Raw genomic sequence first — 18,628 nt, forward strand, 5'->3', positions numbered from 1 at the left:
GTCGTCGTAACAGTAAACCTAACCTGAACGCGGTAGAGACGTAAGGCACAGAAGGATAGGTGAACAGGAATATGCCGTGTAATTCACTCCTGGAACTTTTTTACGAGTTAGGTGACTGGACATATAAGACTCAGTGTGTTTCACTTATTAATGTGGTTTGATTTCCATATTATGAGTGTTTCACTTACTTATATCGGTTGTCTTTACGTTTAGGCGTATTTCCCTTAATTTTCTCATGCCCGTGGCCTTTACTATTTTAATTACTATGTGAAAAGCGAGCACCCGGCGCGGATTAAAGGCGTCATCTGTTAAACATCACATATATTTTCGGAAAAGAAAACGCGTCTAACTCGGTGCTCGGCGGCTTTCCTGGCTCCATAGTTTAGTCAGACTTGGCAACTTTGCATTCAATCCGTGGTTTTAATAACAAACTATGGTTGCTCATTTCGCTCATGCCATATCACAGATAGTCGTTCATACACAGGCCCGTACATGCTGAACGATTTTTTTTTTCATTTCTTTTTTTCTCACGTAAGATCAGATCTGGAAACCACTCTGCACTGAACGGGTACGGATGGTTGCTAAATAGAACGCCTGCTGTAAAAATACCCTCAGTTCAATCACGGAATTCCCGCCAACGATGGTATTGACTGTCTACCACCAGCACCGATTCTGCAGGAATGTTTGTAGTTATTTAAAGCAGCATGCGTTTTGCGCCTATGCTTTTACCTCCACATCCTGTTCTGGACCTAAATAATACAAGTGACGCAAGAGCATACTGTTACGTTATTTATCTCATTGAGTGCGAGTAGAAAGAGAATTTTGGCCCAAATGTGGAAACAGATAATACGCCCAGCTGAAGTGTATAATTTCACTACAGCGCTGCTAGGACTTCAATGTTTGGACAAAAATAACACGACCGCGACGCGTCAGTCAGCTCCGGTATAGTACTAAGGCAAGCGCGAGGCTGACGGAAGTTTTGATGCAGTGACAGTGAACTTATAGCAGCTGGTAATGCTTTTCTGTAGTTTGCTGCGCTCGAGCATGAAAGCAGCGTTCCGCACAAAGCTTGGACAGGAATAGACGACGTTAAACATCCGGGAAGCTGGTTTCAAGTTCCATAAAGGTGTTGAGATAAGATTTATGGTAAAGCTAAAGCGCAGGCACGCGGCTTGCGAGAGATTAAGTGTGGGGGTTGTGGAGCTTCACATCCAATTCGTGACAGCCAGTCCTGTCTGCGCCGCGGCTGTCGGCATACCACTGGGGATGGCAGGGTTGCATCAATGAAGGGGATAGAAAATTGAGCGACTGGTCCACGGCATTTATGCTTGTGCATACCGCTTGTGAGTGCAGCAGCGGTAGATGTGAACTACTAACTCAATCGCATGTTTGACAAGGGTTCTCGCAAAACAAAACAACAAAAAAGTTACAGTGACGTTTCAATTCGTGAACGCGGGTTGCGAGCAAGCGTATGGGTGCTATTCCCTTTTTGTGCATTGCGCGTAGAAGGGTTTAAAAAAGATTTGATTGTGTGTAAGTGTGACGGTTTTCTTTCTTCCTCAAGGCTTATTTTTATTTTGTACGTTTCGTAACAAGGCCGCACATAGTAAACAGATAGAATATTCTTCGTGTCACCATTTCTAACTCCACACTTAATTCTCCTGTGCCCCCGAACTCCCTTACTGCGGAGTTTGTCTTGTCTTCTAATCCAACTGCATGAGCACGCTTCACTTCCCCCGCCTTTGTTTTCATCGCTCCTGGGATGGTATTTAAACACGTTTGCTATATAGAGGATGATTCAATGGTGCCATTGGGGCCTACATACCAGACAGTCTTTAAGATTTCTTGTTGGCTTGCTATTTTCATAACAGAGTATGACCCTTTGTGATTTGAGCTTGAGGTCGACAGCTCTTTTCTCACTAGCACGAAGTCTCCAATCTTTATTCTTATCATCGCTGTGTTTTGTTTTTACAGCGAAGCTGTATATGGCTAGAACATTTCCGTCGTCCGCGAACAACCCACTGACTAGCTCGTTGGCGCCCCTCGGCGCAACCGCCAGAGCGCGCGAACGCGCTCGTGACCCTGCTCACGCTTTCGTCGTCGTCTTCTCCTTCCACAGCTGGCTCCGTTGCCGTTAATTTCTTAAGGGGGTGTGAGTCCTTCCTTGGCAGAAGCAAACTATCGTTATCATCATCAACAACAACTATCATCATCAGCAATGGCTCGAGCATCGCCGTCTTCTTACACAGCTGGCTCGTTCACGGCTTCACGGGTTTTGCGATGCGTGTCACCGATTCTTCCTTTGTGTTCTTCGTAGTGCTATCCAGTACTCTTCATAAGAAAGTTACCTTGTTCTTGAAGAATCCGCTATTCTTAAAAGTGACCTTTTGGTTGGCTTCTGACGAAGCTGCAAGGACATGTGCCAGGTGTTTTTCATGGAGACGCTTGCTTTTCGAATACACAATACTACGTAGACATTGCAGAAGCGGCCAATGAACGGATCCGGAACCATAGTCACCATTTTCTGAAACCATGCTGGGCGAGTTTTTCTATCCGGAGGAAAGGTGGTTGTATACGTAGATGTCAAACGAAGGTATAAAAGCCGTATACCGCTTTGTGTCCTCTTGAAGTGGTACTTGCCTGAAGCCTTTACAAAGGTCCGTCCTGGAAAACCAACGACATTCACATGTATCACCAATAATCCCATCTATTCAATCATAGAGAATGGAATGAACTTTGTCTGGTTGTTAATTGCTCTGTTGTCCGTGCATAGTCGAAGGCTTCCATCTTCTTTGGGTGCTATCGTTATCGGCAATGCATATGATGATACGGACGGACGGATAATATCCAAGTCCAACATCTTCGCAAGCTCATCTTTCAGTCATGCTTTCTTTTTTCTGGTGAGGTTGTAAGGTTCCTTCCGTACTACAGTTGCCTCGTGTAACTTTAACGGAGCTTCAAACGTCCTAGTACCTGGAGGATAGCCTCCGCAACAGTAGAATTCAGGATATATCCTTTCACACAGGTTGCGGCTCATGCACATCTGGGCTCACAGACACAATATCATCCCAGTGTACAGGGTCTGTTCCGAAAGTAATGTCAGTTAATTTATTGTGACGCGGCTGTACGTCGGAGCGCGGTCTAACCAATTGAAACTGCTAAGGGGGGAACCAAGCAAAGCAGCGCTCCGTCGCTCAGTGTGCTCCGAGCATCGGAGAGTGTAGGACGGGCTGTCCGTGAGAGTTGTTTTTTATTCTTGTGCAAGTGAAAATGCAGCGGTCGTTAGAACAAAGATTTGCGATCAAGTTTTGCGTGAAAATTGGCAAGACCGCTGCGGAACTGTTACTATGCTCAAGACTGCTTACATAGGACATAGCCGCTCAGATCGGCAAGTGTTTCGATGGCACAAGGCCTTTTTTGAAGGCCGGGAAGAGGTCGAAGACGAGGACCTCGCCGGACGGCCATCCACAACCACCACGGCTGTCAATGTGACGCGAGTGAGGGAGCTGTTGAACTCAGACCGACGATTAAGTGTTCGTTTAATGGCCGACATGTTAAACATTCCGAAAACCCAAGTTCATGAAATCATTACAAACGATATCGACATGCGGAAGGTGTGCGCAAAAATGGTTCCAAAAGTGCTCACTGACAAGCAAAAGTCACGCCGCGTTGAAACGTGCCAAGAAAACCTCGACATGTGCAAACGTGATCGAAAATTTTTGGACAACGTCATTACAGGTGACGAGACTTGGGTATTTGAATACGACCCGGAGACCAAAAGGCAATCATCGGAGTGACACACGCACTCGTACCCTAGCCAGAAGAAAGCCAGGATGAGCAAATCAAAGATCAAGATCATGTTCATCGTTTTTCTTTGGCATCCATGGACTGGTTCATCACGAGTTTGTAGAACCTGGAACCACTGTGAACTCCAAATTTTAAGTGGAAGTTCTCAAAAGACTTAAACGCAGGGTTCAACGCATCTGGCCGGACATCACAGAAAACTGCAAATTGCGCCACGATAATGCGCCGGCCCCCAGTGCCCTCATCGTCATTGACTTCCTGGTTAAAGCAGGGGTGCCAACGATCCCCCAGCCCCGTATACAGCCCGGACTTGGCTCCCACCAACTTTTTTCTGTTTCCACGCCTCAAAACACCCCTGAAAGGCAAGCATTTTGGGACAGTGGACGGGATCAAAGCAGCTTCCACCACAGCATTAAAGGCCATACCGGAGGAGAGACTACCGCAACGCATTCTAGAGCTGGAAGTCTCGCTGGAGCCGATGTATCGACTCAAAAGGAGAGTATTTTGAAGATTTTTAAACACTTGCAACGATAAATTCAATAAATGATTTTTAATGGCCTTACTGACATTACTTTCAGGACAGACCCTGTATGTTAAGCTTGAGCAACCTTTTGTCTGGAAGGGAGTGTAGAAAGTCATACTCAATGCCTTCTATAACCGGTGCCACTATTGCTGCAGTTCTTGGCTGGTACTTAAGCTTTAGGCACATCCATTCGCAGTGCTTCTTCTCACATCCGTCGTAGCCTCGCACAACGACTATTTTTCCTGTAAATATGTTTTCTGCTTTGGCTCTGCTTCTTTCTATAATTGAAACCGAAGCTCCGCTGTCTACAAGAGCTCGGCATTGCCTCACCGTCCACTTCGAGTTATATAGGCAATAAACTTGATGACACAAGTTGAACGGTCTCCTTTGCCGTAGAGACATATTTAGAATTTTCCTCTGCTTTTTCCTGCTCTTCATCTTTTCACTCTGTCGTTTCCGTAGGAGAGTTGTAGGTGTTGCGATGCTGGCGCCAAAGTTAGACATGACAGCTTCCAACACTGAAGGACACTTCTCAGCCAAGCGATTGACGCTTGGCGTCCCTGCAACGTCTGATGTACTCTTGTATCTTCGCTCAGCCCAGGAATGCGGAAATGGTATTAGTGGCTACAAGTGCGCTTCGAGCGTTTTCAAACCTTTTGCTAGAACCTGTTTTTGCAAATTTCCAGGTAAGCCGTGAGTGATAAGCGCAAAAAAGCGATGAAAGCGGCAGTCCAGGTTCAGCGAGGCGAAAACGTCGCTGTTTCTCCAGAAAATACTCGAGTGGCATGCTTAATTTGAAACTGTAGAATAGTGCCTCACGCCGCCGGTCAACCGGATTCTTGCTGAAAGTCAGAAGGAAACTCTCCTTCCATTTAAACCAAGGTTCAGGCTTTTGTTGCGAAAGTCGCCACTCGTGCCACTTTCTGGTTATCCCGCTAAGCAACGGTCGCATGTTTATTACTAGGTCTTGTTCAGACAGCCATCCATGTTCTTCGCAGCTCGTTCATAGAAAGCTATCCACCTTTCTGGACTGTCAAATTAGCCGTCGAACGTTTCAGAACGTACTATTTCTGATGAATGGTTGGCTCGCGTGGTTAAAGCAGGAGCCAGAGTCTCAATAATAGAGCTTTGCTGCGAAGTTTCCTATTGTTGAATTGATATGGCTCGAAGAATTGTCGCTAGCTCGTTAAATGGGGCTTGTCGGAGCATAAAAGTTATTTCTAGCGGTGCCGACAGAAGGTCGTTGAACAGACGCAGCGGAATATTTACTTTCACGGAATCTAGCTCCAAAAGCTTCTCTGAGGACACTGAGGCTTCATCCAGAATGCAATTCAGAAGCTCACCTTGAGTGACATGTTCGGGAAAGTCAATGGCGGCTTCATCCTCCACTTGATATTTCTTGAATACCACAGAGTTGCTCCTGTTGTCCACAAAGAAAGTTACCCATATACTGGTTTTTACATAATAGACAGACAGAGTACTCTTGTCTTGTTTTGTTTCCAAACACTCGCGCATACCCACTATGAGGGATTGGTCAAGAAGCAGGCGGTTTACTGTCTAAATTTGAATTGTAGAGCGTAGGAGTAACGAAATATGATTTAGAAGTTTTAATAAATATATAGTAAGAGTTTTGAGATAAAATAACATAATGAAGTAAAATTACAAAAATAATTGATAATTTTCGAAATTCATCATCATCATCATCAGCCTCGTTACTCCCACTGCAGGGCAAAGGCCACTCCCATACTTCTCCAACAACCCCGGTCATGTACTAATTGTGGCCATGCCGTCCCTGCAAACTTCTTAATCTCATCCGCCCACCTAACTTTCTGCCGCCCCCTGCTACGTTTCCCTTCTCTTGGGATCCACTCCGTAACCCTTAATGACCATCGGTTATCTTCCCTCCTCATTACATGTCCTGCCCATGCCCATTTCTTTTTCTTGATTTCAACTAAGATGTCATTAACTCGCGTTTGTTCCCTCACCCGATCTGCTCTTTTCTTATCCCTTAACGTTACACCTATCATTCTTCTTTCCATAGCTCAATGCGTTGTCCTCAATTTGAGTAGAACCCTTTTCGTAAGCCTCCAGGTTTCTGCCCCGTAGGTGAGTACTGATAAAACACAGCTATTATACACTTTGCTCTTGAGGGATAATGGCAACCTGCTGTTCATGATCTGAGAATGCCTGCCAAACGCACCCCAGCCCATTCTTATTCTTCTGATTATTTCCGTCTCATGATCCGGATACGCCGTCACTACCTGCCCTAAGTACATGTATTCCCTTACGATTTCCAGTGCCTCGCTGCCTATCGTAAACTGCTGTTCTCTTCCGAGACTGTTAAACATTACTTTAGTTTTCTGCAGATTAATTTTTAGACCCACTCTTCTGCTTTGCCTCTCCAGGTCAGTGAGCATGCATTGCAATCGGTCCCCTGAGTTACTAAGCAAGGCAATATCATCAGCGAATCGCAAGTTACTAAGGTATTCTCCATTAACTTTTATGCCAAATTCTTCCCAATCCAGGTCTCAGAATACCTCCTGTAAACACGCTGTGAATAGCATTGGAGAGATCGTATCTCCCTGCCTGACGCCTTTCTTTATTGGGATTTTGTTGCTTTCTTTATGGAGGACTACGGTGGTTGTGGAGCCACTATAGATATCTTTCAGTATTTTTACATACGGCTCGTCTACACCCTGATTCCGTGATGCCTCCATGACTGCTGAGGTTTCGACAGAATCAAACGCTTTCTCGTAATCAATGAAAGCTATATATAAGGGCTGGTTATATTCCGCACATTTCTCTATCACCTGATTGATAGTGTGAATATGATCTATTGTTGAGCAAATTCAGCAAGGTAATCTTTTTGTCTCTCTAATAAAATTGTAAACTCCGAGAAAAGCATCCCTGCGACTGGATCACAGTGAACTCGCCCCAAAAGGGAGGGTGGTTGGCGAGGTTAGCGATAGCCCAAGTTTTCGAAATGAGTTTTCTAAGGGTTTTCTTTGTCCATAAAATTGGCGGCATGAGAGAAAGTAATGTTTAATAGATTCAGATGCATTTCAAAAGAAACATTGAGGAGACACAGTGAGGCCAAACCTGTGTAAGTAAAATTTAGAGGCGGTAACGACATCTCAATTTTGTAAAGGAAACTTTCAATTGCTTTGAAGGATACCAGTTATTTTTCCACGGGGGAACAAAGATGGTGGAATTCAGAAGATGATGTTAGCATGGATATTGCAGAAATTGGCGATATAGAGAAATTTCTCAACCTATTCGCGGGGACATAAGCTGATGTCGGCAAAACAGATATGATAGGGCCATTGACGGATGCTCGTGAGAGTGAATCAGCCGTTTCACTCAATTGCGACCCACGATGTTCCGGTACCCAAAGCAAGCATATGTGCCGTAAGTACGGAGGTACCATCGTACCATCGTCAAATTTTTGAATTGAAAGATACAGTAAGTGATGTGCATACAGACAGCGAGTCGATCACAAGAACAGCTAAAGGTTCATTTTTGGGAAGCTTTCGTAACGCTAATACAATCAATCGCTAATAATTCTGCCTGAAATATGCGTGTGAAGACGGGAAGGCGAAAAGAGTAAGACCATTGAAGATATTCAGAGAAGATCCTCACTCCTGCCTGCTCATTGCACATAGAAGCGTCAGTAGCTATTATCAGTAGCTATCAGTGGCTTACCGATGTAGGCGGTCTAGTAAGATGTTAATTAAATGTCTGCTTGGTAATAGTTTAGCATGATATGGAAATATGTCCTCCAACTCAACTTTGAGATCTGGTAAGGCATCATTCGAATGGCAAACTTGACGTATGGACACATCCAATTGTTTTAACTGTGCTTGCACAAGTATTATCTGAGGGCTGCATAATCTCGACCATGATACTTAAAGAAAACTCAGACACTTTAGTGATAAACACATATTGCGCACGTCTTTTTAAAAAGTCATAAACTTTCAAAAATATCTGAATCATAGGCATGCGTAAGCTGCAATCTAGGGTGGGTTTATGAGCTTCCTGATATAAAACAGTGTTGGCAACGAATCTAGGTAGCTCGAAACATAATCGTAGAGCTTTCCTTTATAAAAGTATGAGAGGTATAATGTTGTAGGTGGGATTACCGGAAAATAATACGCAGCCGAATTCTAATATGGGCCGAACATACATCTTAGATATCATAAGTAAGGTATCCCTGCGTAGCCTAGAGCGACGGTGGCTGAGCCGGCGGAGCATAGCTACGGCACGTTCCGCCTTTGTTTTAATATGTTCAATGTGACTGCACCAGGCGAGCTTGCCATCGTGCATAACACGAAGCTATTCGACTGAGTGAACTTGACGAATGCTTTCTCAGTGGTATTGTAGAGATATATGCACCTGTGCAGATAACGGAAGGGCTAGAACCGCACTTTTGCTAACATTTAACGACATGCATAACCCCGCTAGCCATGTATCCAGCATTCGTAATTCTGCAACGACTGGTGCAGGCAGTGTATATTAGTTGCGAATGTAAGAAATGCGATATCGTCCGCATAAGCATAAACATGTACTTCCGGAGACAAAGGAATTCTTTTTAACAAAATGCTAAATAATATGGGGGAAGAACGGCACCCTGTGGTAGTCCTCTTGTCTGCCAGTGTTTAGACATCGAAATGCGGCATTGATAACAATAAAACTCTCTATCTCTCATAAATTCATAGATCCAAGCGGTTATATATTTCAGGAAATTTGTGGACTGAAGCTTATTGAATAGAATACGGTATTTTACAGAGTAATATGCCTGTGGTACATCTATCGTCGTTACTGTACTTAAATGGTTCAGGCACGCAGGATCGTGGGAGCGCGCATAGGGAAGCACGAAGAAAGATTTACCGTTTCTTCGCGCTTCACATTTAAAACGGTCGTCACGGTGACGGTGGAGATGGCGATCGGCGCCGCCGTGGTCATTCACCATGCTCCTTTCATCGCACCCCCACAACAATGCTGGTTCATCCGGCAACGCTTTTGCAGAACCCCAAACGATGCTGGATAGTCACTTATACTCCAAATGGTTCGCATAGCATTGATTCCGACAATGCATGGGATCATGCATTGTGGGAATAGCCATTGGTACCACAGATATCTGTGGGCTCATGGGTGTCGTACAGGCGGTACAAAACAAAATGTCGAAGGAAAATGCTTTTTATGGAGGCATTGTCGAAAATTTGGTGATGGTTGAATAAAAGCCATCTCTAGGACCTCATGTAGAGCCATCTTGGAGCCTTGTAGAGATCAGGAAAATTCCCATTTTGCTAAAATTTAATGCCAAACACTCCACATCCCCGATGCGCTTCGGTGGTCGCGGTATGCGCCTTCCGTTGGGCACCGAAATGTCACCGATGTCTGAGGGTTCATGCGCGAATTCCCGTCGCGCAACACAGACAGATAAGCAGTCAATTAACTTATAAGGACGATAAGGAATGATGAGGGGTTATATGGGTCTCATCATGGTTGATAATGGTTCGACGCGGATGGATAAAGTGCTAAAGAGCGATAACGGCTTATAATGGTCGGAGCGATGCTGATAAGGACTGATAAGGGTTTTTGAGAGTCGTATCATGTCTGATATAGTGGATAAGGATCGGATCGATTGTGATAAGGATGATAACGACCGATAAGGATTGATCATGGTTCATAAGGGTCGGATCGAGTCCCGTAAGGTTGATAACGATCGAAAAGGGTTGAAAAGGGGTTTATACTGGTCGGATGAAGTTTGATAAGATTTCTAATGACACCGGGTTGCGTCGAGATGAGCAAGTGGCACAATGCTTACGCATACTTAGACAACTCCAGTGGCGACTCTGCATTTTTTTTTACTAATTTGTAAGCTTAAATATCCAGTGGCAAAACCTGGGCTGTCGCCAAAAAGGCGCTGTAGCAATGACCCAAAAATAATTGTTATCATTCGGGACTCTGTCGAAAAAGATCAAAGGCGGACGCTGACTCTGTCTAAAATCGCGAAGCGTTATTTCACGAGTATATTTTACTTTCATATCACAGACACTGGTTTATTACAGCGGAGAAAATTAAGGCCACAGTTCTCCCATTTCCCGCAGAAACCCATGCTTTCGCGTTGCTTCAGGGACTCTAAAATAATCTTGCTTGTTTTGGACATCTATGAGCTGGAATGTTCTAAACAATGTACCTCTTTCAATATCGGAACAATGTTCCAAGACATCGTGGGAATTGGTACGTGGTGGGAACTTCAAAGTGGCGTCCCCCGCTATCTTTCGTTTCTACACCTTTTCTCGCTGACCGAGTCTCGGCGCGAGAATGAGTGTTTTCGGTGTTCGAGAAATGCATTACGAGAAATGACGACTAAGCTTAGCTGAGTATACTGCTTTGTTGTTTCTTTAACACCCGGGTAAATATAAACACACAATCGCTCCTACAATCCCACCACGCCGCAATGTGAGCGCTGGGGCAATACTTACTGAGCCACCACAACAACAACAAAAAAAAAAACGTGCCTTCAACTTTCTCTTTTTTTTTCGGCGTGAATGCTTGCCAGGTTTTCAACATTATCCTCGAGAGTTCTCACTTTCGAATAGCGCGCGTTCGCTCTCATTGTAAACAGTCAGAGTAAATGTACAAGTGCACTTTATCAGGAAGTATAAGATTCCTCGAACATGTAGGTCCATGTGTGACAATCGTCAGCGATAACCTATGAATGCACTGCCAAATACATCGCTATCCGACCCGGAAAGAGATAAACGTTTAATGATAAGAACGGCAGTGACGCCGGCATGAGGTAGACCCAAGGCGAATCGTCGACACTAAGCGAGCGCGATTAATACTGGAGCAATGAAGCGACATGCCGTATTACCATCAAAGGGCCAAACCGAAACTTTTTTTTTCGTTCCGTTTTTCGGTTTGGTTCAGCCGAAACGGTCCCATTTCCATTCAACTGCGGAGTGAAGAAATAACGGTTTAATCCGGTTCGAACTAGTGCAAGTTTATTTGCATAAGCAAATAGTTATTACTGGAAACCAGCATAAATTTATGTTGTAAGAAAGTTCGAAAATGCTGCTAAGCTACACGGGAAGATTACGCTTCAGGCCACACGTAATTAATAGATCTTAAAAATTAAGCAAACCCAGCCTAAATGGGGGAATTAATGTATCCGAAGCGAAGCTTAATTGAGAGAGAAAGAGAGGGAGTACAGTTTATTAAAGGATCGCAGAGAGGTCCTCTAGCCTGCTATTCTTGTTTGTAGAGGAAGAAGAACGGGGGACTTGAGGTCTTTGAGAAGTGATGATGAGGATGCGATTAATGCGCGTTCTTAATGGCCCATTCTCAGATATAACGCTAAACCGGCGTTAAACAAAAATTCTGAGCGACCTCGCTTTGTTGATATGATATTTTATTTTCGATCAACTGCCTGCTGTTAATTGGCGCTAATGAAGACGCTTTGTGATTACGGGTGCTGGGCCCCTATTCACAATGTCATTTCACTCCAATAAAAATTATAGGAACACTCCAGGAAAATTTTTCGCCATAATCGTCGCCATCGCCGTGACGTTCCGTAATAAAGTTGAAGTCCCCTTACGTAACACCCCAACAGGGGTCTTAAAGGAAAATAAGGCGAGAAAGCGAGAAGTGTGATAAGATCCTATAGCGCCCCACGCAACGTGTGCTTTGGGTGCGAGAATGAGCCGTGGAGAACGTGGCACCGCCGTATCCGTGCCGCCGCTGTGGAGGTCACCGCATCTTGCGCGCGCTTTGGAGGGCAGAACGAGCGCGCCTCTCGTCGTCGAGCCGCGCTGTGGCTGCGCGTGGCTGTCCGCGCGGCTGAGCGCATACGCGGCCCGCGTGCCCTTTAACGGAGGTAGCGTTAACGGCCCCGTGTCGCAGAAAATCCGGCGTTGGCGGAGTTGTCCGTGAGCGAAAATTGCCGCATATATTTACGTTTATGCACGCACCAGGCCTTGCTATATCGCATGCGGTATATGCGGGTTATATTGCCACACGATTGTGTCACTAAAGTTGCTCAAGCCTTGTCTTACATTCTTGACAAAGCTATTATTCGAAATATCGAGAATGACAGCCCACAAACAAATGGCATGAAACAAAATACCGACAGCGTGTCCTTTATGTTAAATCTTGTCAGACTTAAATATTAAAAGTGCGAAAGTATAACAGAAACCTGAAAATTATGTAACATTTCTTTTTTTTTTTTTTGCGTGGCTGTTCACTACCTTCTGGATCGGCCGACGCAAGAGGCCGCGTTTCTACCAGAAAGTTCGCCTTCGTGCATAGCGTTTGCCGCCAGCGTTTCCCGGTAAAAATTGCGGTCACAGAAGCCGCAGTTGCCGGGAAGCGTGAGAAGCAGTCGCAGATATTTTATAGCTATCGCATTGCACTCCTAAACGCGAAGCTTAAGCATCCTCCAAGTTTTCTTGGGCACAATGTCCGGCGCATGCAAAGACACGGCAAACCGAGATGGCTGATGGCTTCATGTGTGTTGCCTTACCGCGCGCCTAGTGCCTAGAGGATGCGTAATTTCGCGTTTCGGAGTCACGTTGGAGCGAGAGGCCGCACGAAGCTTTCACTTCTCTCTGTTTGCGCTCTTCACCACGCCAGCGTTGTGACGACAGCAAGTGTCTGTCGTTATCAAGTGAAATCTGTTCATGTTTTCCTGCGTGCACTTGACAGAATGCTCGTTAGTTTAGTTGGTAAGCGAATCCTTACTGCCATTTTGACGGTCAATAAAACTACCAGCCTTACATGGAGCAGCTGTATTACACTCTGCTAAAGCTATCAATGCTTCGACTTTCGAGCGAAACCACGACATCTTTTGATGTCAGCCAGTGTCCGCCAGCTAGCGTCCTTCGCAACAATCCAAAAGTGATTTAGGAGGTTATAAAAGTAGAGAAAATAGAAAACGTGCAGCGCACCAAGTGGATTCGAACTCCGGCCCCACAAAGTAGCAGCGGGACGTGACCGCGCTCTTTAGGTGCACTGAGGCTTGGTTTATGTCAAATATGAGAGTAGCCTTGTGGCGTACAGGGCTTTTGCGGATATAAGGCACCGGCATTCACGACAACTGCGGTCGCCATGCACTGGCGTCTTCAAGCAATTGAACTGCAGGAGTCGGCGCTTGGCCAGCAGATAGATTTCAAAGGGTCCCTGAACCTTCGAAGGCGCACCCAAAGCAGCGAGATCTCGATGCACGAGAAATGCAACGTTCGCGACTGTCATCGCGTCTAAGCACTCGAAGCTTTCTTGAGCAGAAACTTGCGCGCTGTGTACCCGCGAGTACACTCGGTGCAGAGCACTCGAAAAAGTGCGGTCTGAGTGAGGGCTGTTCTTTAGTCGCTACACTTGAGGATCATCGTGTTTATTTTTCTTTCTGTCTGTGGCCAAAGAAACGGAGGAGCGATAACCCCGCCGTACGGTCTTAAAGTGAAGAGGGTCGCAGGAAAATAGAAAAGGTAGTTTCATATTGGAGATACCTTTTTTCTTCTTTTCTTGCCTCCTGTTCTCGAACTCAGACCAAAGGTGTATCAACTTCAACGTAGCTAATGCTGTAGGCTTCTATTTAAGACAGTTGTATTACGTTCTTCAAGAATGGGCTTCAGTATAGTTGCGACATATTCAAAATTTTATTCTTGTCGCACACGGCACGCGCGCCTCTCTGAACAGCCGCTGATCTCGGCAGTCCTAGCGGAAAGATACTTTTTTTGTACTCACCACCTTCAGTTGAAGAAAGAAAACATCCCCGGTAAAGCGATCATTAAACCTATAACCGCAGTGTCGCGTATTTTTGGACTCCCTACAGCGAGTAACATATTGCCTAAATGCCACGTCTCTACTGCACTGCTTTTAAAAATCGTGTCAAGCCTTCGCTGAGGTCATAATATATTGTCGAGGAGCCCTATTGTTCAGCATTTCGACCTAGCCGCCCCGACCGAGCGCTGGTCGACAGGGCCGGTTGAGCCAAGACGACACATGGCTACCTGAAGTGAGGATCAACACCTTAAACTAAACAGCTTAATAAATACGTTTCCTTTCTTTCTTTCTCCCTCGCTCACTCTCTTTCTCGGCACTGATGACTGCTGCATGGGCATCGGTGCAGTTCAACGACATTACCGGAAGGAGCACGTCATGTCCTATGCGAGTAGCACGCTAAGCGCGCCTGAATGCAAGTATACCACGACTGAACATGAATGCCTAGCAGACATTGTTTCTTTGCAGCGTTTCTGCTGGTATGTGTATGGCCATCCGGTCCCAATCGTCATGGGACGGCGGAGCAAACGTCCTTGCTTTCTTCTTCCTCGTTCAATCCAACGACGCTTCTTTTTCTACTGACGCGGGCGCATTTACTGCGGTAATATTGTCTTGAGATGGCGACAACGGGCGCGCAAAGAGGCAAGCTAGACAAGGATAGCGTCGCGTCGAGAACTCTTCATCTCACGATATTGCGCTCGTCAAAAGAAGGAAGAGCTCGGCGGTGGCGATAGCGGCCTCCACGACCAGCCCACATCGGTGACTTATTCCATAGCTAAGACAAAGTCGGTAATAAAAGCACGTCATCGTGCATGTACCAGATAAGAGGCATCTATCGCGACAGTTCTAGAATCTGCTACAAGGCCCGCGGCAGAGTAGTACAAATCAATGCGACAAGCCTTTCGTGCATCGGAGCATCTCTATAGAAGCTGCTACAGTATGCCCTTGATGTAGGCAGCGAGTACATTCTGCGCTGAAGTGGCGAAGCTTGATAGCACTGATAACACGTCGGAAGAAAGAAGGCTGGGCAAACAGCATTATCTATATATATATATATATATATATATATATATATATATATATATATATATATATATATATATATATATATATATATATATAGACAGAGAGAGAGCAACCGACCGTTGGTCCGGCGCAAACCACCGTAAGATGCACTTCGCTCCTCGACGAGGCAGGAGATGTGTCGTTTGGGCTCCTGAATAACTCTTTGCAATGCGGCGAATGCGCTATCAATAACGAATCCGGGACCTCAAAGAGGCGCGACATAATGCTAAGGCATCTATCTCGCATGCATCGTTAAATTGCCACAGAGTTTTTCGTACCCCTTCTTTCCTATTCTACAGTAAAAGGCAGTCGACCGGGGGTGTGCTCTCGTTAACCTCCCCTTTGCTTTCTCTTTCATCTCCCATTCACTCGGTGATAGAGATGACGAATCGCATGCTTTCCTCGTTCAAGAGCTTTCCGCTTTCACTATATACACCATCGCATCTGCAGCAAGCTCCTGCCCTAATCGTGAGAGACGACGCCCGAAAGTACTAGCGTGAATACATTTACCCAAACGCACTTATTTTAGACCCATGCAGCCATGAAATTCATGCAGCCGAAAAAATAGAAATATCAGAGTGGCCCCAACAGTTCGCGAATAAAGGTGCCCACAGCAATACTGTGGGCACCTTGCTCGAATGCTAATCGCATAAACGTCGACAACTTTAGCGAGATAAGTTCTGCCGGATCCTTATTTTTTTTAGTATATATGTGTGTGTGTGCACACTTTATGTGACAGAACGCGCGACGGCTGTCTACCTTACTACATCGAGATTTATAGCATGCTCTACAGCGAAATGAAGGAGCCATACTAGACCACGTATCAATTTTGTGCCTGCTCTTAGTGCGTTATCTTGTACTTTTCTTCCCTTCAATTATGCTCTGTTTATTATATGCACAACTGTTCATGGTGAATGGAATATAACATTGACATACTCAAGATCGCGTTTCCTGCTTAGACTGTATGTGTGCAGTATTGTGAAAATAAGTGAACAAGCAAGTTAAGCTACAGAATACGTAAATTCGCTATAGTCTCCCTTGGCGTCAAAATTCTTGGATGATCTTCGTTACTGTTGCATCTGTCGACATTCGCGTCTTTTCCGCCTTTTGTTGTTGTTGTTGTTGTTGTTGTTGTTGTTGTTGTTGTTGTTGTTGTTGTTGTTGTTGTTGTTGTTGTTGTTGTTGTTGAGGAAGAGGGAGGGAGGCTATCCTCCCTCCCTCTTCCTAGGGGGGCTAGGGAGGCTATGTTGAGGAAGAGGGAGCAGGCTATCCGAAGACACTGTTCAGAAAATTAGGCTATCCTTTTCTCCATATGACACAAATGCTACAAGCAGACAAACACACAGGTCTACTAAATACGTAGAGTTGAAATAAAATGTCCAGAAGTAGCTACTCATTTGCATCGTGTTACGTATCAGAAGCTCATGCACAGTGTGCCATGAACACAATCTTGCGCGCGCACACACAAATGCTACGGTTAAGTAGTCCTGAAAGGGAACACCTGATGCAAGTACAAGTTCACCATAATCTACTAATTAAATCAAGCCAATTGGCTCGTTGTGCACAAAGCTATTTTCGTTGTCACATGTCATCTTCGTACTAGTATCGCACTTTTCTTTTTTTTTCTCGCACTTATGTTTCGTGATTATTTCCCGTCATGATCTTATGCAGGATAAGGCTGAAAAACCTGGTACGTCATGTGGGAGCTCGTTGTAGCCACCGTGGTCCTTTTCGTCGTGCACTGGCTCATGTGAGTACATTGCCGTTTGGGGCAGTATGTTACAGCGATAGCTGTTGTCTTCGCTTTCGAAACGCATTCGCTTGTTATTTAGTGACGGCGATAAAAATGAGAGTTTCGCTACTAAACAATCCCTAACCTGACAATGTAGTTAGAACTAATCACTAATGATAGAAAAGTTATAAAAGTATTATTTCACAGTAGTAAAGGAAAAGGGAACCCTCCTTAGTAATAACATGACACAATTTTTTTTAACTTTAGGGAATTCTTCTTATCCTACGGCAGATAGCACAGTTCTCTGTAAGATCGAATACTAGAATAGGTTGACGTTACCAGCACGAGAAATCGAAATGCACAATTGAGAAATTAGACATTTTTCTTATTTCCTTTATAACGAATTACCATAAGGCACACGTTGCGATGTACAAATTCGAGTCTATGACTTTCAAGGCGCGTCCACTTGAACAAATTATGAATCTAGCAAGTTTTAATATAACCTCCGTCAACCTTGCACCTGATTACAGTGTTGTTCAGAAACTATTTAATGAAAACTCCTTATGTAGTGCAGGATACATTTACAGGGAGCACCAATGCCTTCCGAGCTCACTGGCTCCAATTCGTAAATTGTAATATGTAATCTAGAGTGACTAGGTCACAAGTTTGTATGCAAAATTTTGTTAATTAGTCAATTGCTCTTTTTTGCGCGTGCGTTTGCAGGCAAGCAACGTCATCTTCTTCGAGTAATTCAGCCCTGTGAGGAGAAGTTTGCTATCAGCCAACTATTTTTGAAAATTATTTTGTTATTGAAAAAGAAAAGCACATGTTATACAAAGAATATACCGCAAATAGGCAAAAGTATGTTACAACAGACAAATAAGTTGCGCAGTTCAGAGACAGCGTAGGACAAGCGACAATCATGGATAGCCTCGAGTCATGCTATAATATATAACAGAAAGATATAAAAAAGGTTATCGCATGATACGATAAGCGATCGTGATGTTACAATAGGATTTTAGAAAGGACATCAAACCGATTGTACTTAACTATTCACAAGAAAGACATTCGCGTCTCTGTTCGCCAGACGATCGTGGGGGCCGTAACACGGCCCAAGCCCTTTTTGTACCATTAGGAGATGCCTATATAAGACCACTCGAAGTGTTTTCAAGTGACCTTTATTGCTGGTAAATTTGGAGGCTAATACCCATCAGACTGCCTTTTAAGGCGAAATACTTAAGTGGCTTGTTGCAATGGCTCATACCCGAAAGAAGTGGCGTCTAGACCAGTGATGCAAAATATCAGTGATGCAAAAGATATCATCATCAGGAATGACTCATCCTGTAATCAAGCAAAGATGCGATGTCTGAATATGAACGAAGAAACGAGAGAAAGAAAGAATGAAAGGAGCAACGAAAGAAGGAACGAAAGAAAGAAAGATAGGAGGAACGATGAAAGAAAAAATGAAAGGACAAAGTAGAAAGGAACAGAAAGAAAGAACGAAAGAAAGACAGAAATAAAGAAAGAAAGAACAAAGAAAAGAATAGAAATAACGAAAGGAAGAAAGAACAAAGAAAGAAGAACAGAAAGAAAGAACGAAGGAAAGACAGAAACAAAGAACAAAGAAGAAAAGAACAGAAAGAACAAAAGACGGGAATAAATAAAGAAACAATGAAGAAAAGAACACGAAAGAAGGAAAGAGAAGATAAGGAAGAACAAAA

The 18,628-nt window shown here is 44.5% G+C and overlaps 1 protein-coding gene across 2 annotated transcripts in view; it reads left to right on the forward strand.

Annotated features, from left to right (window-relative positions):
* LOC126522407 (thromboxane-A synthase-like) overlaps positions 1–18,628 on the forward strand; it is a 55,156-nt gene that overhangs the window by 464 nt on the left and 36,064 nt on the right. Inside the window, exon 2 of one of the 2 annotated variants that reach the window (XM_055066399.2) lies at positions 16,847–16,925. In XM_055066399.2, the coding sequence (XP_054922374.1) occupies positions 16,873–16,925 (53 nt within the window). In that variant the 5' untranslated portion in view covers positions 16,847–16,872. Of the gene's footprint in view, positions 1–16,435; positions 16,926–18,628 lie in introns of those variants that run through there. The other variant, XM_050171158.3, reaches the window with a different exon arrangement.

The sequence above is a fragment of the Dermacentor andersoni genome, chromosome 6 (assembly GCF_023375885.2).
Source record: "Dermacentor andersoni chromosome 6, qqDerAnde1_hic_scaffold, whole genome shotgun sequence".
In the NCBI taxonomy this organism is placed as follows: Eukaryota; Metazoa; Arthropoda; class Arachnida; order Ixodida; family Ixodidae; genus Dermacentor; species Dermacentor andersoni.